A 19,498-nucleotide genomic window follows, 5' to 3' on the forward strand; every position below is an offset into this window, starting at 1 on the left:
TTGGGTTCTCTCACACAAGAAACATCATATTAGGAACAGATGACAATTAAATAATACATGAGTGAATATAATAACTTTAGTCACGTGGTATTTGTCACACAGCAGTTGAAAGCTTACCCTGAATATGCAGGGGACGTCTTTGCGGGTGGCGTGGATGACGTCTGAGGCCAGGACAGAGCTGACGGAAAACTCCTCATCTCTGTGGACATACAGAGCACAGTGTTACACACGGACATACACAGAGCACAGTGTTACACACACACAGCAAACACACCCACCCCCAACACACCCCCCAAACACACACACCCCCCAAACACACACACACACCCCAAACACACCCACACACACCCCAAACACACCCACACACACCCCAAACACACCCACACACACCCCAAACACACCCACACACACCCCAAACACACACACCCCAAACACACCCACACCCCAAACACACCCACACACACCCCAAACACACCCACACACACCCCAAACACACCCACACACACCCCAAACACACCCACACACACCCCAAACACACCCACACACACCCCAAACACACTCACACACACCCCAAACACACACGCACCCCCCAAACACACACACCCAAGGGCTGCAACGTTATGGAATTTTGGGTAACCATTATTTGTCAGGCAAATGTCCATGGCCACTGTTATAACCATTCAAAGAGCAAAATGAAGGCATGATGATTTTCTCCTTTACTCTCAGTCCGCTTTGCAGCAGCACATAGTCAGAGATTTGTATAACTAACTCATGATGAACCAGAGCCTGTTAATTCCAATGGGAGCAAATTAATCATAGTGGGCAGAGCCAAGCACGAGCTAGTGAGATCCTATTGGCCCGTTCTAGCATTTATTTGCATATTTCCCTTAGGGAACGCCTACTGTGTGAAGGGCATGTTTAACTGATGACAAAATCAGCAGAATATCTGCCAAAATCCATCTCTCTCCATCTTCTCCCACTGTCGACCACTGGGCTTCCTCTCATCACCATATTTGGTATTGAGTGAAAACACCAACCGGATGCTTCACATTTATAAATCCGGTGAAATATCTAGCTCATTGTTCTCTCTCTCTCTGACTTAGTGTTCCGTTGCCTAGCAACCGCAGTTAACAACCATCAGGCAGTGGTCAAGCAGCGGCGGCAACAACAACAAATCGGGTATATCAATCACTGTCTCGGATTCACATTCACTTTAGATGTCTACGCTCACCAAGAATGACGGCTTTTAACAATTCTAACATCTTTGTAAACCGAATCAAACGTATCGCCAGAGCACTCTGTATAGTAGGATACAGATGGAGATCATTCATTTACACTACTGCTATTGTGTCGTATCAGATATATATATATATATATATATATTAGCGGTAAGGAAAATAATTTTATTCACGGTCTTCATCCATAATTGTCAGTTACATGGTTATGCCATTATCGAGGCCAGCCCTCCCACCTCCCCCTTCACCTCCCACTCCCACACACCCTCCCCCTTCACCTCCCACACCCTCCCCCTTCACCTCCCACTCCCACACACCCTCCCCCTTCACCTCCCACTCCCTCCCCCTTCACGCCCCCCCCCCTTCACCCCCCACTCCCACTTCACCCCCCACTCCCACTTCACCCCCCCACCTACCACACACCCTTCACCCCCCCCCACCTCCCACACACTCTTCACCCCCCCACCTACCACTCCCACCTCCCACACACCCTTCACCCCCCACCTACCACACACCCCTTCACCCCCCACCTACCACTCCCACACACCCTTCACCCCCCCCACCCCCCCACCTACCACTCCCACACACCCTCACCCCCCACCTACCACTCCCACACACCCCACACACCCTTCACCCCCCACCTACCACACACCCTCCCACCTACACCCCACTCCCACACACCCTTCACCCCCCACCTACCACTCCCACACACCCTTCACCCCCCCACCTACCACTCCCACACACCCTTCACCCCAACAGAGGTCTTACCTCAGGTCCAGGACCTGACTTGTCACCACGCCTGGCTGGGTGGACTTGCCCTCGGGCACCTCGTACAGGAAGAGTTTACAATCACACACCACGGCGTACGCCCGCTGCCAGCCCTTCTTTACCCCCGTGGGCTTGGGGATCTGACGGAGAGGGCAGAGCAGCAAATTTTCAATTGAGAGGTCTGTCCTTGTTATTCATTTCCAATAAACTGGACATCACACGCTCCTATCTTGTTAAGCTGAACAGAATTGAAATGTCTTGATTACATCAAAACAACAACATTCAAGGAAGATATTAGCGTATCACCATGAAAAGACCAAGATGTAATCACAGAACTATAATGACTAGAATGGGTGGGAAAAAAACCACAAAAAAACCTGGCTGCACACTTAAGGGTACACTCAATATGGCCGCAGGAACGCAAACTGTAGTCATTCTATTTCCACGGTGATAACCTGTTACTAAGTACGCGGTGCTCACCCTGACGAAGCCCTTGTAGGCGGTGCCGATGCCCCTCTGTACGTCGATGCCCAGAGGCCTCTTGGCCTGCTCAGGGGGTATGGGGCACACCTGGGGGGCATTGTCCTTACAGGATACATGGCAGATGAAGGAGCACACTGGAGAGAAAGAGGGAGAGAGAGAAAGAGAGAATTCGTATACACAAGGAAACATGCAGTCCAATCGTAAGGTGCAGTTTCAGATCTCCCGTTCAGTCAAAACATTACAGTCCATTTATAGCGAGTGGTGTGTCAGCGGGAGGAAAATGCTGCACCCAATCTCCCCAGTCCCCCCCCCCCAACTAACCGGCACAATCTCCCCAGTCCCCCCCCCCAACTAACCGGCACAATCTCCCCAGTCCCCCCCCCAACTAACCGGCACAATCCCCCCAGTCGCCCCCCCAACTAACCGGCACAATCTCCCCAGTCCCCCCAACTAACCGGCACAATCTCCCCAGTCGCCCCCCCAACTAACCGGCACAATCTCCCCAGTCCCCCCAACTAACCGGCACAATCTCTCCAGTCCCCTTAACTAACCGGCACAATCTCCCCAGTCCCCCCAACTAACCGGCACAAACTCCCCAGTCCCCTTAACTAAACGGCACAAACTCCCCTGTCCCCCCCAACTAACCGGCACAATCTCCCCTTTCCCCCCCAACTAGCCGACACAATCTCCCCAGTCGCCCCCAACTAGCCGACACAATCTCCCCAGTCGCCCCCAACTAACCGGCACAATCTCCCCAGTCCCCCCAACTAACCGGCACAATCTCCCCAGTCCCCCCAACTAAACGGCACAATCTCCCCAGTCCCCCCCTAAACGGCACAATCTAAACGGCACAATCTCCCCAGTCCCCCCAACTAAACGGCACAATATCCCCAGTCCCCCCAAACTAGCCGGCACAATCTCCCCAGTCCCCCCAAACTAACCGGCACAATCTCCCCAGTCCCCCCAACTAAACGGCACAATCTCCGCAGCCCCCCCAACTAAACGGCACAATCTCCCCAGTCCCCCCAACTAAACGGCACAATCTCCCCAGTCCCCCCAACTAAACGGCACAATCTCCCCAGTCCCCCCAAACTAGCCGGCACAATCTCCCCAGTCGCCCCCCCAACTAACCGGCACAATCTCCCCAGTCCCCCCAACTAACCGGCACAATCTCCCCAGTCCCCCCAACTAACCGGCAAAAACTCCCCAGTCCCCTTAACTAAACGGCACAAACTCCCCAGTCCCCCCCAACTAACCGGCACAATCTCCCCAGTCCCCCCCAACTAGCCGACACAATCTCCCCAGTCCCCCCAACTAAACGGCACAATCTCCCCAGTCCCCCCCAACTAGCCGACACAATCTCCCCAGTCCCCCCAACTAACCGGCACAATCTCCCCAGTCCCCCCCAACTAAACGGCACAATCTCCCCAGTCCCCCTAGCCGACACAATCTCCCCAGTCCCCCCAACTAAACGGCACAATCTCCCCAGTCCCCCCAAACTAGCCGACACAATCTCCCCAGTCCCCCCAACTAACCGGCACAATCTCCCCAGTCCCCCCAACTAAACGGCACAATCTCCCCAGTCTAGCCGGCACAACTAGCCGGCACAATCTCCCCAGTCCCCCCAACTAAACGGCACAATCTCCCCAGTCTCGTTGCACAATCTCCCCAGTCCCCCCCTAACAATCTCCCCAGTCCCCCCAACTAACCGGCACAATCTCCCCAAACTAAACGGCACAATCTCCCCAGTCCCCCCAACTAAACGGCACAATCTCCCCAGTCTCCCCAACTAGCTGGCACAATCTCCCCAGTCCCCCCCAACTAGCCGACACAATCTCCCCAGTCCCCCCAACTAACCGGCACAATCTCCCCAGTCCCCCCCAACTAACCGGCACAATCTCCCCAGTCCCCCCCAACTAACCGGCACAATCTCCCCAGTCCCCCCAACTAGCCGACACAATCTCCCCAGTCCCCCCAACTAGCCGACACAATCTCCCCAGTCCCCCCCAACTAACCGGCACCGGTGACAGAGAGCGTGGCCGTGTGTGTCTGACACTCACCTTCGCAGGCGTAGCCCTGGCGGATGAGACCCACCATCAAGGAGGTGCAGTGCGTGCACTGGGTGGGGCTGGAGAAGGTCTTGATGCTCAGCTGGTGAGCTTTGGGCTGCAGACACACACACACACGGAGAGAGATAAGAACACAGAATACTTAGCCAAGTGTTACAGACAAGCTGACAGCGTGTGTCAAATTATTCTATGAGTATGAGTGGTAGCACATATGCGGGAGCATGTTGTTTTCATTGTGTGAGAGTGGTGTGTGTGTGTGTGTGTGTGTGTGTGTGTGTGAGAGAGCGGTGTGTGTGTGTGTGTGTGTGTGAGAGAGCGGTGTGTGTGTGTGTGAGAGCGGTGAGTGTGTGAGAGAGAGAGGTGTGTGTGTGTGTGTGAGAGAGAGAGCGGTGTGTGTTGTGTGTGTGTGTGTGTGAGAGCGGTGTGTGTGTGTGTGTGTGAGAGAGAGCGGTGTGTGTGTGTGTGTGTGTGTGTGTGTGTGAGAGCGGTGTCAGGCGGTACCTTTGGTGTGGTCAGCAGCGATGTTGGATAGACCGGGGAGGGGACGGTAGGGGTAACAGCAGTGGGCTTGGGGACTGGCTCCTGTGGGAGAGGGGTCAAAGTTTAAAGGTCAACTGGTCAGTCTGGGGAGAGGACAGCACTGGGTTCATTAGGCACCAAATGGAAGAACATTTACTAAAGCAGGGAGGGACTACATTGAGTTACTAATTGAAACAAATTGTTTTCCCTTGCATACCTTAATGAACTGGTTCTATACTGTAAAAACATGAACTATGCTTTACTGGGATAAGAGTCATTTAATTAGCTGACAATCAGGAAGGTGGTCAAGAGAGTCATTTAATTAGCTAACAATCAGGAAGGGGGTCAAGAGAGTCATTTAATTAGCTAACAATCAGGAAGGGGGTCAAGAGAGTCATTTAATTAGCTAACAATCAGGAAGGGGGTCAAGAGAGTCATTTAATTAGCTAACAATCAGGAAGGGGGTCAAGAGAGTCATTTAATTAGCTAACAATCAGGAAGGGGGTAGAGATAGTCATTTAATTAGCTAACAATCAGGAAGGGGGTCAAGAGAGTCATTTAATTAGCTAACAATCAGGAAGGGGGTCAAGAGAGTCATTTAATTAGCTAACAATCAGGAAGGGGGTCAGAGAGTCAGTCATTTAATTAGCTAACAATCAGGAAGGGGGTCAAGAGAGTCATTTAATTAGCTAACAATCAGGAAGGGGGTCAAGAGAGTCATTTAATTAGCTAACAATCAGGAAGGGGGTCAAGAGAGTCATTTAATTAGCTAACAATCAGGAAGGGGGTCAAGAGAGTCATTTAATTAGCTAACAATCAGGAAGGGGGTCAAGAGAGTCATTTAATTAGCTAACAATCAGGAAGGGGGTCAAGAGAGTCATTTAATTAGCTAACAATCAGGAAGGGGGTCAAGAGAGTCATTTAATTAGCTAACAATCAGGAAGGGGGTCAAGAGAGTCATTTAATTAGCTAACAATCAGGAAGGGGCTCAAGAGAGTCATTTAATTAGCTAACAATCAGGAAGGGGCTCAAGAGAGTCATTTAATTAGCTAACAATCAGGAAGGGGGTCAAGAGAGTCATTTAATTAGCTAACAATCAGGAAGGGGGTCAAGAGAGTCATTTAATTAGCTAACAATCAGGAAGGGGGTCAAGAGAGTCATTTAATTAGCTAATAATCAGGAAGGAGGTAAATTGTTACTTCTGAAGATCCAATGAATGAATTAAATGTAAGAATTGCCCTGCATTTCACCTCTTCTCCTATATTGACAGTGAGTTTTAACCAATGACGTGTATAAACCCTGGATTGCTGATGCTATGTATTGGCAATTGAGAGGTTTTCAATTAAATGTTTCAAGGACCATATTACATCTATTTGTGTTGTAGTGAGGACAGTAATCAGTCGTAATCTTAAAACAATTATACTTTAAGGAAATATGATTGTTAAATGTTTATGTTGAGTTCACATTAGGGGTGGCAGGTTAGTGGTTAGAGTGTTGGGCCAGTAACCGAAAGGTTGCTAGATCGAATCCCCGAGCTGACAAGGTAAAAATCTGTCTTTCTGCCCCTGAACAAGGCAGTTAACCCACTGTTCCCCGGAAGGCCGTCATTGTAAATAAGAATTTGTTCTTAACTGACTTGCCTATTTAAATAAAGGTTAAATAAATAAAAAATATAATTTAAAAGTGTACATTAAGATGTAAAAAAAATATATATTTTATTAGACAATGGTGGGGGAGGTAGTGCCAAAATGGAGGCACCGTGACTTCAACACAGTGCCCCCTACCAGTCATCTAGTGTATATATAAATCATTGGTTACAACACACCTAAACCCTATTAAAATGAACAATAGGCATTGTGAATCATAGCATACATTAAAATATTACATTTTACAATGATGACTAATAATTTATAACATGTTATTACTTTTCTATATCATCTCTCGCTCTACATTGTTGGGAAGGACCCGTAAATAAGTCTAACACCTGTTGTTTACCAAGCATGTGAAAAATAAAATGTGAACTGGGATGAGATAGGGAACGTCTAGTGAAAGGATGTCTGGGAGGGATGTGCGATATGGACGGAAGTGTGTGTGTGTGTGTGTGTGTGCGATGGAACACTCACATCCTGCTCAGAGGCCACGGAGGGCGACGAGGAAGGGACGTCTGACTTCTGGGGCGTGGCATCTATCTCGCTGACAGAGCTGGTCTGGAGGAGGGAGAGGGATGACGAGACGGATGAGTGTGTGTGTACTGGGCGGAAATGTTTGCGTTGTGCTATAGACTGAGACATATACACTCTAGGGTCACCAGCACTGACAACTATAGCACTAGGTGGCATTTTTTAAATTTTATTTCACCTTTATTTTATTTAACCAGGTAGGCAAGTTGAGAACACGTTCTCATTTACAATTGCGACCTGGCCAAGATAAAGCATGCTTGAGGTTGCACGTGTCCACAGCTCTGGAATCAGACTAGCCAATCTCCAATCCATTAGAGAGTTAAAATATAGCTGACCATGTATCAGTGATTCATTTCTATCTGAAGGGCTGAAGGGAGCATTAGGCAGCCAGTAGGTGGTGCTAAGTGCCCATCTCTCGATGCCTCCTGAGGAAGGGAACACATCTCAACATCACCTGCATCAACTCATACACATAGGAACTGCCTATGCTATATTTAAGCAGTAAGGCATGAGGGTGTGTGGTATATGGCCAATATACCACAGGGCTAAGGGCTGTTCTTGGACACATACCACAAACAACCCTGAGGTGCCTTATTGGTATTATAAACTGGTTACCAACGTAATTAGAGCAGTAAAAATATATGTTTCGTCATACCCGTGGAACACGATCTGATATACCACGGCTGTCAGCCAATCAGCATTCAGGGCTTGAACCCCCCCCCTCAGTTTATAATATAATAATATATATATATGCCATTTTGCAGACACATAGTATTTCACCATCATGAAGGCATACTCGGAACAGGTATCGAGCTGAAGGGGTTAGGTGAACAAAACCAAAATACAAAACAAGCCCACTTTTAACATGTCACAATCCTAATACGAGCAGTATACTGTGTTACACACAAATAATTTTATCATTCAGTATTTTCATGGTCTACTAGACTGTGTTGTAAGAAATCTTCAGTGTACGGTCGGTCGGTCCACTTAAGAGTCAAACAATGAGTTAACAGATGACACATTGAAATCATAAACAATACTTACCCTATAAACATTGTTATTTTAAATGTGATTATTTACATCGACTCAAATGTAACGTACATCAAACACTTACAGCCTAACAATGTTACTGATAAGGTTGAATTTTTTTAAATTATTTTTTATAAATACAACAAAAAAGATTGACAAAATTAGGAGAAATCATGGGAGGTCATTTGGGATCCTACCCTAATCATCTTTTAATTAAACTAAAATGAAGGCAGGTTCTACATCCTCCCAACCAAATCACTGGCTAAAGACACACACTGAAAAGGTCTAGCTCGTCAATATTCTCAGTGTGCTGTCGTAGGGTTAGTTTGTTTTGTTTCTTCATTAGTTGTGTAAGCAGCTAACAAATATGCAAATGGTTAAACAGGGTTTTGTGAGGTGACTGGTTATACTACTGAGGGATTCTGACGGACGTTAGCAGTATTGGCGGTTAGAGAGAGGGAGGGGGGTTAAGGCATTGGGGATGCTAATGCAGAAGAAGCACGTTCCAGAGGAGATGATCGCAAACCTTTTAGCGCCCAACATAAACTAATGCTAACATAGGGGAAGGTTAACTACAGGGGGAGAGTGCCACCAGCTGTGAAAAGGTCTATTTTAGCATAATTTGAATCCTTCTAGCTAAATTAGCATTAGCTACAATATGTGCTAATCACAGTAATTGTATTCAACTAAACATGTAGCAGCTAGCCTGTTCACAATAGTAACAATAGAAATACTAGGAAAAGTTAAAACTATCATGCACACTACCATAAGAGACAAGAGGCTAAAGTATTAGCCCATATTAGCATGCTAATGGGTAACTGCTAATTGCTAAAAACAGGGCAACACACCTGGAGAAACCTCTATTTTCTCCCAACCTTTTGTATGCTGGCAGCACAACCCCCCCCTGGGTTAGGGATTAACTGAGAAAATGGGGGAAGGAGCTCTGAGGAAACCACTTACTTCATCCCAAAACGCTAGCAGAGAGGACGCGGACGAGGAAGAGACCGATTCCTTTTTTGGAAGGGTGACACACGAGAGGGACAAAAAAAAAAGCACAGGTTTTTGGGGGTTTATGGTTTATTTTTTGGGGGGTTTATGGGGTTCTTTTGCAGAACAAGAACATAATGGGGGCCAAAGTTGATAAGGTCATTCAACAGGGTTTACTGCAAGGACATGCTTAGACCACCGCTTCCCAATGGTTTATCCTGTCAATTTATGTCCCTGAGAAAATTGAGGGAACTAAGACAAAATGGCCCCTTCACCACAAGCCGTTTCCTCTGAAACAACACTGAATCAGGTCTTCTGGGGCCTTTACGCTGACCTAGCGGCTTCAATGCTGACTAATCCCTATTTTTACAACCTCGGCGTAGCCAGGTGTTGAAAAACCCCCAGGTTCACGGTTGTGCTGAGCAGCGAGATCAGTCGACCACAAAGCAGCGTGCGCTAGTGCTGTTGAAAGTGAGAAGCAGGTTAGCAGCTGATAGTTTTGTCCATCTTCTCCCTCTCATTAAGTTCAGGTCATGGCAAGCTTTCTTGTACCTCTCCTTTGCGGCCCTGAGCCCTTCTCATAACGTTGGTCCATTAGCTGCAGATCCTGTCCAAACCTTGGCAGCTGCATCAGGTTACCGTGTTCGGATGGGTAAAATTAGCCCAATTTATTCCATGGGTTGGAGGGTCAGGAGGTACTTTTCTGCTTGCTCCCCCCCCCTCTCTGTAACTTTGAAGTTCTTTGTGGTGATGACCTGATTGAGTACATCAGAGGGCATGGTGATATAAACTCCGGAGCTTGGTCCCTTTCGCACTTTGAACTGTGTGTGCCAGTTTAAAGTTCAAAATTGAACTGGGTCTCTCTTTTTAAGGATTTCAATGTAAGTGTGTATACATGTGCGCATGTCTGTTTATAAATTGTGTGACTATGCGAGTGTGACAACAGCGCTAGCCAGCCAGTCTGTGTGTGTGTGTGTGTGTCTGTATGCATTTAACCACAGTCTGCAATGCTGTCTCTATTCTGACTCCCGTCTAGCAGGGTGCTCTGTGGGACACCAGCCATGCCAAGTCCCCCACCCTCTGAAATATATGTATCAACTCCCACCGGCCTGTCACCACCGATACACACACAGATACTGCGAGAAAGTGGCTGTTAAGGTTTGTTACGGACATGTGACGGGGGGAGAGAAAGACGTGCAGAGAGACACTCACTCTGAACGTCAGGTCGTGGGCCAGTGGAGAGGTGTTGAAGTACTCGAAAATGGAGTCCTGGAAATCGGGCAGTTTCAGACCTGTATTTAGAAGACAAGGACAGCCTGAGCATAGCCTGCATTTATACTAATTCTACAGAGGAATACCGTTCATAGAAGTACAGTTGAAGGGAAACATGTCACTGACAAGACTAGAGAATGAAATGAAATGTTTCTCTATGAGACGTAGTTATGGGATGAATGGACCAAAAGGCTAATCAACAGCTTCTATCCCCAAGCCATAAGACTGCGGAACAATTAATAAAATCGCCACCGGACAATTTACATTGACTGCCCCCCCCCCCCCCTTTTGTACACCGCTGCTACTCGCTGTTTATTATCTATGCAATAGTCACTACACCCCCACCTACATGTACAAATGACCTCAACTAACCTGTACCCCTGCACACTGACTCGGTACCCCTCTGTATGTAGCCTCGTTATTGTGTTACTCTTTATTATTACTTTATAATTTAATCAACTTGATAAATATATTATATTTCCTTAACTCTTCTTGAACTGCACTGTTGGTTAAGGGCTTGTAAGTAAAGCATTTCACGGTAAAGTCTACACTTGTTGTATTCGGCGCATGTGACTAATAAAGTTTGATTTGACGAATGTGTATCTCCGATGATCAAATAAAACCAAACAAACGTTTCGTATCCGTACGAACAACACCAATTATACATTCGTGTTAGTTTCTCTACCAAACAACCCATTTCTGTACGTTGACATTTGCCAGGGACAGTTGAGAGCAGGGATAATCAACTAGATTCAGCCGTGGGCTGATTTTGTCTTGAGCGGATGGATGGGTCAGGGAGCCGGAACATAATTACAAATAATTAGCTAATTGATCGCAAGATGCCCAAACATATATATCTGACTAAAACATGAATTTCCAACCTTATTTAAAGTTGTATGTGCTTACATACATCTGCCTCTATTATGTGAATGGGAATACTTTTTAAAAAATGACTTCGAGCTGATTAGCTGGTGTTTTTACAGTCTTATGTGAAGAAGAAAAAATATTTGTGGGACTAATAAAATCACCCGCGGGGAAAGTTCGTCTCGCCAGCTGTGGAACCCTGTTTTAGGGTAAAAACAAGGGTTAAGAGTATAGTAGACCAACCTTTGTCTGAGCGGGAACGGCTCTCCTCCAAGTCCTTCTTCATGATCTCCAGCTGCTCCACCATATCCCTGCTCCTGGACTCTGAATCCTTCAGTTTGCTGTGTGTGTGTGTGTGTGTGTGTGTGTGTGTGTGTGGAAAGAGAGGAAAAAAGTGGGTTATGATTAATCTTCTTCCCTCTTCCCCATTCATGCCCACTTAAAACCCGAAATAAAAATGTCCCTTTGCATCAATCAGCATGTAGCTAGCTAACTAACCTGCACAAGCGCTTTCTCGTTTGACCCCTTGAAAGACAGAAGATTGACCTTTTAAGTCCAACGCTAGGGGCCAACCGTGTGGGATGGCGAATGTTTGTGTAAAGGTAACGTAATGGTCTTGGTAAGTGGGGTCTTGGGGTCTTGGGTCTAGCTGTGTGGGGTCTTGGGTCTAGCTGTGTGGGGTCTTGGGTCTAGCTGTGTGGGGTCTTGGGTCTAGCTGTGTGGGGTCTTGGGTCTAGCTGTGTGGGGTCTTGGGTCTAGGTATGTGGGGTCTTGGGTTTAGGTATGTGGGGTCTTGGGTCTAGGTATGTGGGGTCTTGGGTCTAGGTATGTGGGGTCTTGGGTCTAGGTTTGTGGGGTTAGCTCATCTGGTAAGCTTGGGTCACTGGGCAGCTCGCGGCTGGGTTTCCCTTACCGATGACAAGCATACCGATAACATGATGCAACCACCATGCTTGAAAATATGGAGTGTGTTTGAATTTGGTTGTATTGGCAACAAACATAACACTTTGTATTTAGGACAAAAAGTGAATTGCTTTGACACATTTTTTGCAGTATTACTTTAGTGACTTGTTGCAAACAGGACACGTTTTTGAATATTTTAATGCTGTAAAGGCCTCTTTTTCACTCTGTCAATTAGGTTAGTATTGTAGAGTAACTACAATGGTGTTGATCGATCCTCAGTTGTCTCCTATCACAGCCATTCAACTTGGTTTCCTCCCTCTCGGGCAACGGCGTTAAGCAGGATGCCTGTATCTTTGTGGTGACTGGGTGTATTGACACACCATCCAAATGTAATTATTAACTTCACCATGCTTAAATGGATATACATCTTTTTTACCCATCTACCAACAGGTCCCCTTCATTTCGAGGCATTGGAAAACCTCCCTAGTCTTTGTGGTTTTTGAAAACCTCCCTGAAATGTACTGCTTGACTGAGGGACCTTACAGATAATTGTAATATGTGGGGTACAGAGATGAGGAAGTCATTCAAAAATCATGTTAAACACTATTATTGCATACAGAGTGAGTCCATGCAACTTATTATGTGATTTGTTAAGCAAATTTGAACTCCTGGACTTATTTAGGCTTGCCATTACAAAAGGGTTGAATACTTATTGGCTCAAGACATTTCAGCTTCATTTTTAATTGACTTGTAAGAATTTTAAAAAAGAAGCATAATTCCACTTCGAAATTGAGGTAGTGTGTGTAGGTCAGTGACAAGGTATTTATGGTCAATTTTAAAATCAGACTAACACAACAAAATGTGTGAAAAATTTGCCACATTTCAGGCTTCAAACATAAAGATATAAAACTGTATTTCTTTGTGAAGAATCAACAACAAGTGGGGCACAATCATGAAGTGGAACGACATTTATTGGATATTTCAAACTTTTTTAACAAATCAAAAACTGAAAAATTGGGCGTGCAAAATTATTCAGCCCCTTTACTTTCAGTGCAGCAAACTCTCTCCAGAAGTTCAGTGAGGATGTCTGAATGATCCAATGTTGACCTAAATGACTAATGATGATAAATACAATCCACCTGTGTGTAATCAAGTCTCCGTATAAATGCACCTGCACTGTGATAGTCTCAGAGGTCCGTTAAAAGCGCAGAGAGCATCATGAAGAACAAGGAGCACACCAGGCAGGTCCGAGATACTGTTGTGAAGAAGTTTAAAGCCGGATTTGCATACAAAAATATTTCCCAAGCTTTAAACATCCCAAGGAGCACTGTGCAAGCGATAATATTGAAATGGAAGGAGTATCAGACCACTGCAAATCTACCAAGACCTGGCCGTCCCTCTAAACTTTCAGCTCAGACAAGGAGAAGACTGATCAGAGATGCAGCCAAGAGGCCCATGATCACTCTGGATGAACTGCAGAGATCTACAGCTGAGGTGGGAGACTCTGTTCATAGGACAACAATCAGTCGTATATTGCACAAATCTGGCCTTTATGGAAGAGTGGCAAGAAGAAAGCCATTTCTTAAAGATATCCATAAAAAGTGTTGTTTAAAGTTTGCCACAAGCCACCTGGGAGACACACCAAACATGTGGAAGAAGGTGCTCTGGTCAGATGAAACCAAAATTGAACTTTTTGGCAACAATGCAAAACGTTATGTTTGGCGTAAAAGCAACACAGCTCATCACCCTGAACACACCATCCCCACTGTCAAACATGGTGGTAGCAGCATCATGGTTTGGGCCTGCTTTTCTTCAGCAGGGACAGGGAAGATGGTTAAAATTGATGGGAAGATGGATGGAGCCAAATACAGGACCATTCTGGAAGAAAACCTGATGGAGTCTGCAAAAGACCTGAGACTGGGACGGAGATTTGTCTTCCAACAAGACAATGATCCAAAACAAAGCAAAATCTACAATGGAATGGTTCAAAAATAAACATATCCAGGTGTTAGAATGGCCAAGTCAAAGTCCAGACCTGAATCCAATCGAGAATCTGTGGAAAGAACTGAAAACTGCTGTTCACAAATGCTCCCCATCCAACCTCACTGAGCTCGAGCTGTTTTGCAAGGAGGAATGGGAAAAAATGTCAGTCTCTCGATGTGCAAAACTGATAGAGACATACCCCAAGCGACTTACAGCTGTAATCGCAGCAAAAGGTGGCGCTACAAAGTATTAACTTAAGGGGGCTGAATAATTTTGTACGCCCAATTTTTCAGTTTTTGATTTGTTAAAAAAGTTTGAAATATCCAATAAATGTCGTTCCACTTCATGATTGTGTCCCACTTGTTGTTGATTCTTCACAAAAAAAAATACAGTTTTATATCTTTATGTTTGAAGCCTGAAATGTGGCAAAAGGTCGCAAAGTTCAAGGGGGCCGAATACTTTCGCAAGGCACTGTATGTATGTATGTATGTATGTATGTATACACACACACACACAGCGTTGCGGTTAAAATACCAGTGTCCATCTTTCCTACTGAACTCCCACTTACCCATCTTCCCCTCTGTTACCAACTGTCTAAACCAAGTGTACAATGTAAAAAAAATAAAAAATAATATATACTAAATACAATGATATATTTTCTAAGAATGGTGAAATGCTGTGACCCGGGGGGGGGGGGGGGGGTCACTGTTGGAGTTGCAGCTGGCAGGGCTGACCTTTCGAAGGAGATGTTGGAGGCCTTGACCTTGCGAAGCTCCTCCTGGACCAGCTGCTTGGCCCGTATCTCGGCGTCCAGGGCCGACTGCAGCTCCAGACGGGCCGACATGTCCAGCTTCTGGCTGCGTCGCACCTTCCACAGGGGGTCCTGGGGACGAGAGCAGGATTACTGTATTGTATTCAGGGTGGGGGGGGGGGGGGGGGATTGATGTGATAACGCTCATCAGTGGCCAATTGGGTGTGATCGATTGAAGTCGCTCTGAACACGGGGTGTAAACGGTGCAGGCAACGCCTGGAACGTGGTTCGGATTAAACCGATTGGCCACAAATCACTCAACTGATTCCTGTCAGAGGTGCAGTTAGTTCCACTGTGTGTTGAATCTGCTTCTGTATTGGTATGCTCTCCTATGGATCGTCATGTGACTGTCAAGCTGTGATGTAATAGTCCCTGTGTAATGCAATGGAGTGTATAAGATGTCGGAATCCATTCAACTAAGAAAAAAAAAAAGCTAACTGAACACGCCCTCAAGAAAATGGATGTCCAATCCTGTTAGCTAAACCTCAAAACACAACCATATCGTCCCAACTCAAATATAATTCAGCAGGTGCAAAAAACATATGAGATTTCATCAACTCCACCGTACCCTCCCTTACACACACACACACGATGGACATCTTTTATCGAGCGAATGAGGGAGCCAATGACAAATGGACTTTTCAGGAAGCTGAGATGACATTCCGCGGATGCTGGCGGATCGCGTGACATCACGGCCCAACGGGACAGGAAATGAGGCATCATATCCCTCTAACCCAGCCGGACCCGCTACGCCCCACCCCCCATACCTATTCCCCCAGGCAGTCTGACTGGCTAGAATTTCAGTCTCATACATTACAGGAGAGAGAGAAGAAAGAGAGCGAGAGAGGAAAGAGCAAGAGAGACAGCGAGAGGAGAGTGTGAGAAAAGAGGATCCATAGTGCTCCTGCACAGCACAAATGTGGAGCTCTTTGTACTAAGGAGCTCCCTACCCCCCCAACCTAAACTTAACCATTAGGGTGATGTAAGAATATCTGAATATCTATCAGTATTTAAGGGCAACTTCTACTAACCCGCTCCCCTGAAATGTATTCCTAGGTTCTTGAAAGCAATGGAAGCATCGTATAGTATCAGTCTTGTCTGAAACACATGTGGCCCCTTCAAACTCCTCAGATAATTTACACTCAGAATCCAATTTTGCTTTCTAGGTCTCAATGCTTCAAAGCAGTGCCAGTATTTTTAAATACTCACTATCTGGGGACATCAAACCCACTTTCAAACAGGCCTAAAAATATCATGTTAGAATTCAGATCACGCTGGCTATTCCAGGTTATTTCTTCTCAAGAAAAATCAAATCATCAATCGGTATTAAATGGGCCATATGAGTGACAGACTGGCGACACTATCGGCATGAGAGCAGTCCTCTGCACGGCCTACGGTTGGAGCGTCACCTCCACAGTGATTGGAGGCTGGCTTTGATTGAAGGACGCACTCACCCTCTTGTCCCCCCCAGCTGAGGGAAAGGGCTTCAGGGGAGGAGTGGCCACTCCTGAGCCTTGCTGGGGATGGGAGGTTAAAACAGAAGAGTACACCAACACAACACACTTCAACACTTCCCCAGAGTACACCAACACAACACACTTCAACACTTCACCAGAGTACACCAACACAACACACTTCAACACTTCACCAGAGTACACCAACACAACACACTTCAACACTTCACCAGAGTACACCAACACAACACACTTCACCAGAGTACACCAACACAACACTTCACCAGAGTACACCAACACAACACTTATCCAGAGTACACCAACACAACACTTATCCAGAGTACACCAACACAACACTTCTCCAGAGTACACCAACACAACACTTCTCCAGAGTACACCAACACAACACTTCTCCAGAGTACACCAACACAACACTTCTCCAGAGTACACCAACACAACACTTCACCAGAGTACACCAACACAACACTTCACCAGAGTACACCAACACAACACTTCACCAGAGTACACCAACACAACACTTCACCAGAGTACACCAACACAACACTTCACCAGAGTACACCAACACAACACACTTCAACACTTCACCAGAGTACACCAACACAACACACTTCAACACTTCACCAGAGTACACCAACACAACACACTTCAACACTTCACCAGAGTACACCAACACAACACTTCACCAGAGTACACCAACACAACACACACTTCAACACAGTACATCAACACAACACACACTTCAACACAACACACACTTCAACACTTCAGAGTACACCAACACAACTTTGCGAAGGAAGGAAATTATTGGCAACCAAAATATTTTTCTACAATTTCTCCATCATTGGGGAGTTTAATGCTTTCCCTCCTACTATCCCCCTCCTACTATTTGCTTGAGCAAATCTACTACTATGTAGGGAACAAGGTGTCATTTGGGATGAATACAATGTTACTCCACTCTTAAAACAGTATCAGCAACAACAGCGGGCATAGCCTTTCTCCGTCTGGTGAGCACTATGCTTCCAAAAGTACCCAGACAGACACCAGGAGCTAATATCATTAAGCTAACGCTACTAATGCTAAGTCTGCCATAAATAGCCCTGTCTAATGGGAATGGATGGAGGGGAGATGACAGGTGTGCCAACGTTGCTGCTAACGCTAGCTAAATAGCCATGTCTAATAGGAACGGACGGAGGGGAGATGACAAGTGTGCTAACGCTAGCTAGCGAAGGGAGCGGAGAGGAACTGCACTCAAGGTCACGTTTGATGTAATGTTCCTCTCCCTGTAACCAGGTTAAGGCTGAAAATAAGAGGAAGATGGACTCCCTACACATACAGAATAAACTATAGAGTTATATCTAGAGAGATTATAACGGCGCCAGACAGACGACCTCTCAACACTAATGTCGCTCTGTAGATTAACAGGTGACTAATTATATATTGATACACATCCATTGTGAAATATAGTAGCTATTGAATATTTAAGAACAAATTACGTGATTTCTAATTCATTTCACATTGATTGCTAAAAAACAATTTGAAGTAAAGACTACCATGTCTGATACAACACCTTTCCATCCATAGAAAGTACTGCACAAGGCCCAAGGCTTTGTAGAAAGATACCGTGGAGCCGGGAGGCTAAGGTGGGGCGCCGGGAGGCTACAGTGGGGCGCCACTCTCGCTCGGCCAAAGTTACATGTCCAGTGTAGCAGACCTGTCTGGCTGATTGCCAGATACATAGTCCATAGGAATGAATGGGACTCCATTTTCATAACTTGGTCTAATTATTATATAATTCTATGATACTGCACTTTGACAGTGATGCCTTAGGGTGGCATGAGTAGACTGGGTGCTGCCTCTACACAGCTTTTGGGGCATGGCCTATATACAGCTACTGTCCCCTCCAGCCAGGCACCCGATCTGGATCTCTTCAATTTACATCCAGTGGCACTGTGTCAATGTGGGATAAAAGCAATGTGTTCAGCAGGGGAACATTAGAATCACCACAACAAGGGAAGTACCGTGTGATGTGGTGGTATCCCCTAGTTACGGCTGTGCTCAGACCAGGGGCCCTAATTTGACAGTTGGACTCTGTTGAAGCCAACAGACACACCTCGGAGGGGATGGGACCAAGGTGTTTGCGTGTGTGTGTGGGGCGAAGGTTTGTATACATCTAAGTTTGTGTGTGTTTGTTCGATTAGTATACTTTTAAGTGTGTGTGTGTCTGTAGTGTATCTTACCAGGGGTCGTGGGCCCAGGCTGGAGCTGCGGAGAGACTCCAGCTCCTCAGTCATCTTGGAGGCCAGGGCCTGCAGGTAGCCGCGGGCATCCTTCTCATCGCTCACCCTACGGGTTCACACACGCACACACACACACACAAGGTTTCATAAGCATCTATACAGGCCTTACAAAGTTCATTTTCACTTGGGCACACCGTGGCAAAACATTTGACAATGGAAAAGGAAAACGAGCTCTCCTATTGGACAAGTCCTTGGCCCTGTACAGCTAGCTGCCTTTGCACTGACCACTGGATGATCTCAGCGATCTGGGCTTCCCAGTGAGCCACGCTCTCCTTCTTAGAGGCCAAGTCTTGCAGCTCATCCTCCAGCTGGCGGTTCTGAGCGGTCAGCTTGTCCACAAACGTACACAGCTGAGAGAGAGAGGCAGAGGAGGTGAGAGAGAGGCAGAGGAGGTGAGAGACGCAGAGGAGGTGAGAGGGAGGTGAGAGAGACGCAGAGGAGGTGAGAGAGACGCAGAGGAGGTGAGAGAGAGGCAGAGGAGGTGAGAGAGAGGCAGAGGAGGTGAGAGAGAGGCAGAGGAGGTGAGAGAGAGGCAGAGGAGGTGAGAGAGAGGCAGAGGAGGTGAGAGAGAGGCAGAGGAGGTGAGAGAGAGGCAGAGGAGGTGAGAGAGAGGCAGAGGAGGT

At 46.5% G+C, this 19,498-nt stretch overlaps 1 protein-coding gene across 4 annotated transcripts in view; it reads right to left on the minus strand.

Moving 5' to 3' along the window:
• The window catches only part of LOC139414922 (serine/threonine-protein kinase MRCK beta-like), a 114,350-nt gene that overhangs the window by 15,478 nt on the left and 79,374 nt on the right, over nt 1-19,498 (minus strand). For 2 of the 4 annotated variants that reach the window (XM_071162551.1, XM_071162549.1), the window contains exons 16-27: nt 19,101-19,225; nt 18,816-18,921; nt 15,027-15,175; nt 11,650-11,747; nt 10,483-10,562; nt 9,244-9,294; nt 7,198-7,281; nt 5,057-5,137; nt 4,547-4,652; nt 2,484-2,620; nt 2,004-2,143; nt 118-199 (exon numbers count right to left, since the gene is read on the minus strand). In XM_071162551.1, the coding sequence (XP_071018652.1) occupies nt 118-199; nt 2,004-2,143; nt 2,484-2,620; nt 4,547-4,652; nt 5,057-5,137; nt 7,198-7,281; nt 9,244-9,294; nt 10,483-10,562; nt 11,650-11,747; nt 15,027-15,175; nt 18,816-18,921; nt 19,101-19,225 (1,239 nt within the window). The remainder of the gene's footprint in view (nt 1-117; nt 200-2,003; nt 2,144-2,483; nt 2,621-4,546; nt 4,653-5,056; nt 5,138-7,197; nt 7,282-9,243; nt 9,295-10,482; nt 10,563-11,649; nt 11,748-15,026; nt 15,176-18,815; nt 18,922-19,100; nt 19,226-19,498) is intronic. The other 2 variants (XM_071162552.1, XM_071162550.1) reach the window with 1 other exon arrangement.

Source organism: Oncorhynchus clarkii, chromosome 8 (genome assembly GCF_045791955.1).
Source record: "Oncorhynchus clarkii lewisi isolate Uvic-CL-2024 chromosome 8, UVic_Ocla_1.0, whole genome shotgun sequence".
NCBI classification, from domain to species: Eukaryota; Metazoa; Chordata; class Actinopteri; order Salmoniformes; family Salmonidae; genus Oncorhynchus; species Oncorhynchus clarkii.